We start from the raw sequence: 10,953 nt of genomic DNA, 5'->3' as shown, positions 1-10,953 counted from the left end.
AAAGAGAATGGGGACGCTGAGGTGGGGAGATACAGGCTTAGACATAATTGCTGATGAAATTTGCATTGCGTGCTTTTCTGAGAGTTGAGGCCGTTCGGTCTTGGACCTTAATGTCCCGTACCCTAAAGAATTTTAAGAGTTTTCAGCTTTGCAGTCAGAATGTCTCATCGTTTAACAGTTTTAAACGTAGTAACTGTAAACGCTAAAAATACAGAAAAGAGAAAGATAAACCAAAAATCTGTCAGCCAAAGGCATACATGCTTGCTTGTGCTCTCTTTCCCCCCCCCACCCCGGCCCCGGAAAGATTCACTTGCTCTCTTTTTTTATTTGTCTAGGAGCATTTTCTTCCATAGAAGAGATCCCAGAAAACATCGTACACGATCATGAGAAGAATGGCCTTCCACGCTTGTCCTCCTTCAGCAACTCTGAAATTAAAAAACGGTAAGAGGTGGCTGCCCAGGGGTGTGGGAGGGGTTTGGGGTCAGTGGTGCTGTGGACAGTCAAGAGGACAGCTCGAGTCTGCATCTGGAATTGAGACAACGGGGTGTCTGCTCCAGCACTTGTATTGTGGCACTATTCATAGAATCATAGAATCACTAGGTTGGAAAAGACCTTAGGGATCATCCAGTCCAACCGTATCTGTCCACCACTAAACCATATCTCTCAGCACCTCATCCATCCATCTCTTAAACACATCCAGGGATGGTGACTCCACCACCTCCCTGGGCAGCCTGTTCCAGTGTGTGATAACCCTTTCGGTGAAGAACTTCTTCCTTACATCCAATCTAAACCTCCCCTGGCGCAGCTTGAGTCCATTCCCCCTCGTTCGATCATCTGTCATTAGGGAGAAGAGCCCAACACCCACTTCTCCACAACCTCCTTTCAGGTAGTTGTAGGCAGTGATCAGGTCTCCTCTCAGCCTCCTCTTCTCAAGGCTAAACAAGCCCAGTTCCCTCAGTCGCTCCTCATAAGACATATTCTCCAGACCCTTCACCAGTTTTGTGGCCCTTCTCTGGACACGCTCCAGGACCTCAATGTCTTTCTTGTAGTGAGGGGCCCAAAATTGAACACAGTACTCGAGGTGCGGCCTCACCAGTGCCGAGTACAGGGGCAGAATCACATCCCTGGACCTGCTGGCCACGCTGTTTTTGATACAAGCCAAGATGCTGTTGGCCTTCTTGGCCACCTGGGCACACTGCTGGCTCATGTTCAATCGGCCGTCAACCAACACCCCCAGGATGGATTCTGCCATCCTCACAAGTGCTGCTGTGATTCCTGGCTTCGAAGGAGAACACCAGTGCAATTGGTGACATAGTTAGGCGAGCCAACCCTCTGGATGTAGGGGTTCTGTAGTTCAGCGTGTACCTGGTAGTTACATAGCTGACCTTCAGGAGGGAAGGTTTAGTTGGAAGGCCCATCCTGATGTCCAGTAGAGTAAATCTTACTGCCTACACCTAAGATTGTCATTGCAGGCAGATTTACTTACTGGGATTGAACTGGGCAAGTTTAAAATGTTAATGCTCCGTAGCCTGAGAGTATTGTCCATTCAGCTGAGCCATTTTATCTTCCTCTTCGGATGTTTCTAGTTCTCAGAGCAGAAATAATACTTGTCTGCAGTATAGCTTTCTAAATTACTTCATCTAGATTTTTGACTGTTCTCATCTCTACAAGAGCCTAGGCCTGTAAGGGGTGGCAGCATGGAGAGAACAGGACATGAGATGACAGCAGACACTTGTAAGCTTGTGCTTGTTTGGGTTTTGTGCGTATTAAGCCATTCTGAAGAGTCAGCCCCTGACGCATGTGGTGTCAGCTATCAGCAGAGCTCAGATCCAAGGATCGTTGCATTTGCAAGGATTGTTGCAAATGCATTTCACGGCTGTGCCTGTGGAAGTGAGGTCACTTGATTGTGCTGATAGCATGCAAGAGATGCTGTCACCATGAGAACCGGTGATCCCTTCTCCCTCACTGTGAACAGCCCTGCACAGAAAGTACCTGTTCACTTTGGGGGGTGAGCCATACCTAGGGTGTTTGCGGTTGAATGCCATTACGACTGGGGCTGCTGCAGTCACCCCATCACAGAGGTTGTGCCGGGAATGCACAGCCTGGGTTTGGTTGGGAATTCTGAAGCAAATTGTCAAAGTTTACGTGTAGAGAGCGGGATGGTGTGGATCTGTTGATCTAGTTTGCTGACCTCTAACCCTGCCTGGTTAGGAGTAAGTCAAGAGAACCTGAAGACTGATCTGAGTGCCTGTTGAGGCTGGAAAGAGTTCATCCACTTATTTCAATGAGCATTGGGTTCTAAATCTCCTTTCTCAGCTATTTGCTGTAAACTGTCTTTTCAATTTACTCCTCCTACAGATAATCTCTGACTACAAAATATCACAGTTCAGTGGTCACAACAAAATGTGAAATTCTGTTGAAAACTCTGGTCTCATGAAAATTATGTTCTCTGCCATGACTGAAAGCATGACAAAACATCAAATAAAATACCAGGGTGGGTTTTTTACTTAAACAGTGATTTGTCTAACTGCCTGCCCATGAAAAATGCAGCCCTCTGCATACATTTAGCTGCACTGAAACACTTCTTCCATGCCTTTGTGTGTTTTGCTTCTTGAGCTTGACCACATGGCATTAAAAATATCTTTGACGTGGAGCTTTCAGCATCTTTCATCATTTACATGGATTGAGATAATCTAAACTCCTCTGGTTTGAATAAACTGTGAAAACTAGGATGAACTATGCCCACTGTACTATGTACAAAAACTGATAGTAGAAAGACAGAAATTGCATTGCTAGTCCTATCGGTTATGATATTGACAGACCAGATGAGTGCTGTAAGATTCATATTGCTGTGGCTGTGGTCACAGTTTATGTATGTTTTGTAAGTCTTTGCTAAACACTCTTTAAACACTTCCCTAAGCACTTCCCTGCATGATTTAATTTCTCCTTTCTGTCCTTCCTCTGTTTAGACTGAATTTATACTTCAAGTTTTTTATTGTTAGAGATCCATTTGAAAGACTTATTTCCGCATTTAAAGACAAGTTTGTGCACAATCCTCGGTTTGAACCTTGGTACCGGCATGAAATTGCTCCTGGCATCATTCGTAAATACAGAAGGAATCGCACAGAGACCAAAGGGCTGCAGTTTGAGGATTTTGTGCGCTATCTGGGTGACCCTAACCACCGATGGCTGGATGTCCAGTTTGGTGACCACATCATTCATTGGGTAACGTACGTGGAGCTCTGTGCCCCCTGTGAAATCAAGTATAGCGTGATCGGACACCATGAAACCCTGGAGGACGATGCTCCGTATATCTTGAAGGCAGCCGGCATAGACCATCTGGTGTCGTACCCCACGATTCCGCCAGGCATCACGGTGTACAACAAAACAAAAGTGGAGCGGTATTTTTCGGGGATTAGCAAGAGAGACATAAGACGCCTCTATGCACGCTTTGAAGGCGATTTTAAACTCTTTGGTTATCGGGAGCCAGATTTCTTGCTTAACTGACACCTAGCATAAGATCTGAAGAAGCGATTCATGGATTAATCTAAACCTGCGTGAATACCAGCTGCAACACGGACAGAGCTGAGAATGACCATTTGTTTTCTAGCTTTCTGATGTTGCTCCATTTTTCGGTGAAATATTTGTCATATGAACAAGTAGGGGCTTACAGCTGTTGTTTACTGACCATGATTTCAATATGTGACATTGCAGTCTGTTAGGAATGAAGTCTCTGTTACCTGAAATACAGAATTCCACTTCTCCCCTCTTCCCTCCAAGAAAAAAAGAGGGCAAACGAACAGGCTATGATCTTCCCCTCCCAGACAGAATACCGTTTAAAAAATGTTGTGAAATGTTTATAAAGATGGCAGTTTCACTGTGGGTTAACTCTGACAAGGGGGTGAACTTGGTGATTCGTGCTCATGAGGAGGCAGGTAGTCTCCTGTAAGCTGTGAAAATGAGAGGCCAGTGCAGGACTGAAAATTGATTAAACGCTTGACAAGTAAAATCATCTTGGTTCTGTCATGTCACTGCTATAATAACAGTAATGCTGATCTAATCCCATTTTTGTTTGTCACAAAATGAGCCTAATTATACAGAAGCTTTAGAGCTGTTAAAAAAGGAAGTGGTTCCAAAGCCCGTCTGTCTGTGTATTTTTGTCAAGTGCTTACTGTATTTACTACTGGTCTGTCGAGCCTCATAAATTCTAGTTTTGATTTTCAAAATATTATTTAACTCCTGTCTGTGTAAGTGATCTGAGAACAGCAAATGCAAATGGAACATAGGAAAAATATGAAACTTCTAGGGAAACTTCAAGGAAAACTCATTTAAAAATAGAGTATTAATTGTATTTGCGGGAGCACATATAAAAGTAATGAGATGCGCTCTAAATATCACATGATTTAACTTGTTTTCTGTTCTAACAGTTAAGATTAATAAAGAAGCCACCAAAGCAGGGTGTCACATAAAAGAGCTGCTAGAGTTACTTGGATTAACGCTCTACCTTTTTCTTATATCTGGCATCGCTCTGCGGGTTCAGTACCTTGGAGAACAGAAAATTTACCCCCCTTGAAAATTCATCTCCCTACTGCTAAAGCAGACGGATGAATCCCTGATTTTTCCAGTGATGCACTGCCATGGTGTCCCAACTCAAGAACGCTCAACACGTGTTACGTCAGTGGGGTGAGTTTGCAGCTCTCCAGGAGTTTGAATGTCACTTGTACCTGTTTTATGCATAAAAAAAAAAAACAACACCCGAACACCAAAACCAGCAAAGTAGAAGGGAATGGACACAGCCATCGTATCTGCCTGTGCTTGCCTTGTGTCTCATAACGAGCAGTCTCTTGTTTGAGTTCACCAGCAATAAAAATCAGTGCGCTGCCACCTCATCCCGCAGGCTGTGGGGGAGAGAGATGACCTGTCTGAAATACAAGACTTGCTCTGTCACGGTGAGCATGTGAACTGTATGTTTTCTTCAATCTTAGTCCTAAAAGTTGAATTTTCAGATCGGCGTAATGTTGCTGGCTAGAAAGGCTAATGAAGGCCAGCGCTGTGGAATCTGCTCTTCAATCCAGCCACAATATGTTTTTGGTGGCTTCCTGTACCAACACAAGGAAGCATCTTGCCCTTGTGAAAAAGGAAAGCTGTGCCAAGCTGACATGTGCTGCTGCCCACAAAAAGGAAGCCCTGTTGTAGCTGGAAATGATTTCAGAAAGATGTCAACAGACTAATTGAAATAAGGGAGAATAATTAACTGGGCTTTGGCAGCGAGAGAATAGTCCAAGGTGGCAAAGCTGGATTTTTTTCAATTTCTTTTTTTTTTTAAACAACGATTACAGTGCCCTAACTTCTTAGTTCTTAACCAGTGATAAAAAGTTAACAGCTCCAGGTTTTTCTGTTGTTTTCTTAATATGGGAACTTAGCCAAATGTACTGTTAAATGCATTTTGGAGCTAATGAGCTGATTGATTACCTCTCTGCCGATTTAAAATGTAACAATGAATAATGTATAGTGAATTCAGGCCTTAAAGTTTCATTCTAATAAAGATAAAGTAGAATTGTTTTCCTCTGAAAGCATAAGCTACTGATCACACTGAATGCCAATGTACATTTTTATTTTTCTTGGTAAATTACTTTATTGATTTCTTAAAAGTTGCCAGGTGGAAAGCGCTGCGTAAATATTAATAATATTGGGTTTTCTAATCTTTTCCTCTGCGCTGAGTTCTCTCGGGCATCTGACAGCAAAGGTGGACAGAGCTATGGACCTCACTTAGGCAGAGGTGCATACTGCTCTCCCAGCTCCATGTTCCCACGCTTTTTAGGCTGGGACTGGAACGCTTGTTACCATTTCTTCAATTCAAAAAGACATTTCAATTATACCCTCCTGAGCTACATTTTCTTTCTAGAAGTGTGGGTTTTTTTAACTCACACGGCTGACGTAATGCTTGTATGATCTTGGCATGACTTGCAGAAACTGGGGTAACATGGAAGCCCTTGGTGAGGTGTGGGAGGGTTCTTACTCCGGTGCAGGATGACCAGCATATACTGTGTTGGGGAGGAGGCTCTTGCCCTGCTAGTTTACGTGAATTAAGTGCTTATGTTTTGTTTTAGCTTAACTGTACTCTATACAAGGCTGTTGCAAATTTAGTCCCAGTGGCGTGCGTGAACGTATTTGGGCTGTTAGGACGTCATTTGCATACCGCTTTCAAACTGCAGGTGATACTTATGTCGTATTTTGGGAACTGCTGATTGCTACTTCTCTTTTCTTACTGTTGTTACAGCTTCAGAAAACATAATCCAATCCTTAATTTGTGCATATCTGTTTCTTGCCTCTCCTCAGCAGCTTTTGAATCCTTTGGCCCATTTTCACCACATTTTACAGAGGAAAGTTGAGTTTTTTAGGGATAGCGAATTGCAGTAACCTTCGTGAAAGTAGGAGAGGAGATGGGAGAACTATTCTTTGTACATCAGAGAGTCTGTGCTGTATGTTACCTTTACGGAAAGTACAGACAGGAAATTGAGCTTTGCTGCTTCTGCTCATCATGGAGCTCCTTGTTCCTCACAGACTCCCTTCCCTAGTGCTCCAAGTCTTCCCTCTGATCTCAGTTAACAAAGATAAAAATCATGAATTGAAAGGTATCCCATGGGTCTTTTATCCTCATGTTCCATATAAAATTAAGGACACTTCTAACTGACTGGTGTTTTTTTGAGGTCTTGGTTTGGTTTGGTTTTTTTTTTGTCTCGTGGTGCAAATGGATCCAGGATTCACTTGCTTGTGAACCAGCTTTAAGGGCAATGCCTGTCTGCTTTTCTTTTAACTTCAGCACACAGTGCATTATTACCGTCGTGCTTTCTGACCATGTGCCATGAAGATCATTGAGTCACAGACTGGTTTGGGTTGGAAGGGACCTTAAAGACCATCCAGTTCCAACCCCCCTGCCATGGGCAGGGACACCTTCCACTAGACCAGGTTGCTCAAAGCCTCATCCAGCCTGGCCTTGCACACTTCCAGGGATGGGGCATCCACAGCTTCTCTGGGTAAGATGTTTTTCTGTAGTTAAAAATATATGTGTATTGGTTTATTTTGGTAACTGCTCCTTCAAAGAAGTAGCAATTCAAAAACGTCCTGAAAATACGTCTCTTTCACAACACGTTGTTTTCCTATTCATGCTCAGATGCTGCCTTGTTTGTGCAGAGGGTAACAGCCCCCCGCTGCTACCGCTTGTCTCCGTCCTCACATGAAGGAAGCCATCAGACAGCTCTGGCTTGTGTGCAACATGACTTTTTCCTTGAGGTGCTAATAACATTGTTGGCTGGGAAAGCCACCTTTGATCTTATCTGTGCTCCAGAAAGTTAGCTGAGAGAAGAGTGATTATAATGGGGATTGCTTAAGCTTATTTTCTCAGATGAAAATGGAGGTCTCCTCAGTGTACTTGCCTGTGTCTGATATCCCTTAGCTGACAGAGGGGGTGAAAAGAAGGTTTATGCAAGGTAGGAAGAGGTTTGTGGGTGGTGGAAAATTCCCTTTCAGCCTAACTTAGCTATGCATGTTCCTGGGCCACCGCTGCTGTGGGGAAGGTTTTGGAAGGAAACCATCCTATTAGCCGCAAAGACTGTGGTGCTTGGGCCGGCGAATGCAGAGTGCCTCCCTCCTGGAGGAGCTCAGCCCGCATGTGTGTGCCACCGACTTTGGTGCTGCCTGGTGTAAATGTCTGGTTTTGTGCTTTTAATGCAGATGTGAGCAGCTGAGCTGTCATCTTCCCTTTCTGCTGTGGCTGTGGCCTGAGGTGCCTCGTCTCACCGCCCCCACCGCAGCTTTGAGAGGCCTGCAGCCTGCTTTGCTATGCAGTAGGAGACCTTTCCCTTACGAAGCAGGCAGCGTTAGGCCTGCAGCCCTGCACTGGTGGCAACAGGCTGGTGTAAGCAAGAGAACGGTGACGTTCAGGGCTAGCTACTGCAAAATCATCTTTTTTCTCTTTTAATCCAGGCAGGAAAGAAAAGGAAAAATAATGTGTGTTTGCTTTGAGTCAGGGAGCGTGCTGATAGAAATTCCAAACCGTCAAACCCAGGCGAGGCAATGTCTGGGAGAGCAACACTGAAAAAAGCCATGGGCAGTTGCTTTAAAGCCCCTGGGGATGCCAGACTCCATGTGGAAGGAAAGTTGCTGAAGCTTTGTGGGAGGTGTTAGAGGAGCAAGCGTGCTCCCCCGTATGGTGTATGTGCATGCCAGAGGAGCAGCTGCGGATGGGACAGCACGCACATGGCAGGCTGAAAGCATGAAGCATCTGCTGCGGGTGTCTGTTTGAAATCACAGAAGGAAAAAAAAAAACAAGTGGAAAGGAAGTAATGAAGAAGTAATCCTGAAGGTTGTACACCTGGAAATGCCGTATCCACCCTAACTGCCAGAGATACGTCGATCGCCCTGGATGTGTACAAGTCGTTTGTGAGCTGTTTGTGGGGCAAAAGCAAATCTCCAAATAGGAAGGTAAACGTGGAGCATAGGGCATCTGTACACGCCCTGGAAAGTGATTTAATACTGAGAACCTAGCCAAGGCTCTCAAATCGTGCCTAAGTAAATGGATCTCATCTAGGAAAAATGTATAGCTATGCTGGATGCATACAAGGAGAAGAAAAAACTCTTGTGGAATAACTAGCTCTTTCAACAGCTATGTGTTATGCACCTACTGCCATTTAAGAAGTAAGAACATTTTGCCTTGTTGATATTTTTTTTTTTTAACCTCCTGCCTACAACCTTTCGTTCTCCATAATTTTGAGGAACACAGAGAAAATTCAGGGAGTTGTTCTCAGTCACAAATGACTTGCAGTGCCTGTGAAACATCAAGATTGCATGAGCTACTTTTAGATGTTTCACGTGTTGGTCAGGAGTTCACTTACAGAAAAACTATCGTCGTTGTGCTGTATTTGGCATCTTTGTTCCTATGTTTTGAATGGCTTCCAGTAAGGTTTTACAGCAAGCAGAATGTGAAACCTCCATAGTGCAAAGCTTCACTTTGGATGCACATATTTTACTCTCATTCTACTTGGAGCATTATGTAGAGGAAGAGTCAGCTCTCTGCACGCACTTTCCTCTGCTTCTGACTGTTCTTTGCAGTGCTGTACCATTTGTACTTGTGGAAAGGCAGTGAGCAAGAAGACCCAGCAAATGCTCTGGAGAGGACAGGACTCCAAGTGGACCTTTATTTGTATGGCTCTCCAAGCTTCTTTCATCTGCCAGCATCTGTTTTCCTTTCATTACCTTTCCAGTCTAGCGCTTTGCTGTAAAACCCATTGGGACTGCATAGCAAAGACAGGGCAAAGGTGTTACTTCCTTGCTGTCTAAGTGGTGGCAGTGTGTTGCTTTACTCCTCTTGACCACTGGACAGTCTAAACATAATTTCACTTTTCTGGAAGCTGGCCAGTGATAACAAGTGTGTTTTAATCAGGTTTTAATCTCAGCAAACTGTTTAAATACATCTCTCTGTGACAGCAAGGTACTGCAGTCGATTGTAATTGGTTTTTGTGGCTTTAGGGTTGACTTAATAGGTTATTGGAAATGCCATTCTGATGGAAAACAAGTTACACGCATTGCTGCTGTCCCCGTGTAAGGGTCTGTCATATGATTGCTTCCTAGTCAGAGAAAAATCACTTCATTAGATAGCGATACTTTTTTATTGTAATCCTCTTACTGATGGATTTAGGGCTTAAAATACAGCATGGTAGATTAGCTTTGTGCACTCCCCTCCTGTTCTGAAGTAGTATTGGCGGAGTTTTCCTACTTCCATTATTTTGAGGCCTGTTTTCTGCACCTTCTAGTTGGAACTGGTTGAGGTTTAACCACTCTGCTTTGGGAAATACATAACTGGACAGTAGGTAGGCCAGAAGGACAATGTAAAGGCTTTAATGAAGAACCATAAGCCAGCAGCGTAACGTGGCTGTGAGAAGGCTACCACCTGATTCTGCGCACCTCCAGCTAAACATTGCTAATAATGGCCAATTAATGAGACTGATGCTGTGGAGAGGCCTCGCCTTGGAGCAATCCATTTCCGTTTCTCATGTCCTGTGACCAGGGAGATCTAGCAGAGATGCAGAGAGGAACTGCTGGCATTTGAGTGGCCCCAAGAACCCACCTCCCAGGCAGCGAGCAGAACTTCTTTAGCCTAAGAAAGGAGAGGGAGTATAGTTGCTGTCTAAGGCTGTATTGAGGGAAATGCAGGAGTGGGAGAAGCTCACATCTAGAGACAGAGGGGAGCTAGAGGACGATGCAGTCGCAAACACAATCCAGTCTGAGGTGGCCATGAGGCAGCTGAGGCTGGAAACTGGGAGGAGGTTTCCTACTCTGAGGCTCTGCATAGTTATTTTGGTGTATACAAAGGAAAATAATAGAAGGCTGCTGTGCCACTGCATGTTATAGTAGCTGAGGCCTTGACATCATGTCCCAGCTAATCCTTCAGGTCCCATCTCTTCTCTCAGACCAGTGAGCCATGGCTGCGAGGACAGCAGAGCAGGGCTGGTGTGCCGAGCCCTGGGTGATCCGACGAGCGGAGAAGGATCAGCAGGGGCAGGTGGGGCCAATCTCACATGCCCATGTACATCCAGCCCAGCCCCATGTGCCAAGAGATGGGCTATAGCTGGGGAGCTGTTGTCATCTCCTGTCTCCTTACCTTCTTCAGCTCACGTTAATCGTATTTGGAGATGATGGCAGAAATGTCAAGTTTTGTAAGGAGCCAGGAGTGCAGAGTTAACTCCCTGACTTTATTTCTTTAGTGGGAAGCTTATGGTGCTTCCCCCTGTCTGTGTTTGAGTTAGATGCCTGACACAAACAGAAGTGACGTGGTAGGAAACAAGAGGGAAGGTAAAGAACACAATGAAGTAACTTCTTCCTTTAAAGTTTTGGGATCCCCAGCCCCTCTCCCTTCCTAATGTCCCTTCCTAGGGACATCAAGGGCAACAAGAA

The 10,953-nt window shown here is 44.7% G+C and overlaps 1 protein-coding gene across 1 annotated transcript in view; it reads left to right on the top strand.

Annotated features, from left to right (window-relative positions):
- Positions 1–4,461, top strand: part of CHST10 (carbohydrate sulfotransferase 10) — a 13,294-nt gene extending 8,833 nt beyond the window's left edge. The window contains exons 4-5 of the mRNA XM_010154705.1: positions 336–441; positions 2,970–4,461. Of these exons, the coding sequence (XP_010153007.1) occupies positions 336–441; positions 2,970–3,507 (644 nt within the window). The 3' untranslated portion in view covers positions 3,508–4,461. The remainder of the gene's footprint in view (positions 1–335; positions 442–2,969) is intronic.
- Positions 4,462–10,953: the final 6,492 nt, after the last annotated feature.

This window comes from Eurypyga helias, unplaced genomic scaffold (genome assembly GCF_000690775.1).
Source record: "Eurypyga helias isolate BGI_N326 unplaced genomic scaffold, ASM69077v1 scaffold4287, whole genome shotgun sequence".
NCBI lineage: Eukaryota > Metazoa > Chordata > Aves > Eurypygiformes > Eurypygidae > Eurypyga > Eurypyga helias.
This window is presented reverse-complemented; position numbering and strand designations above follow the sequence as displayed.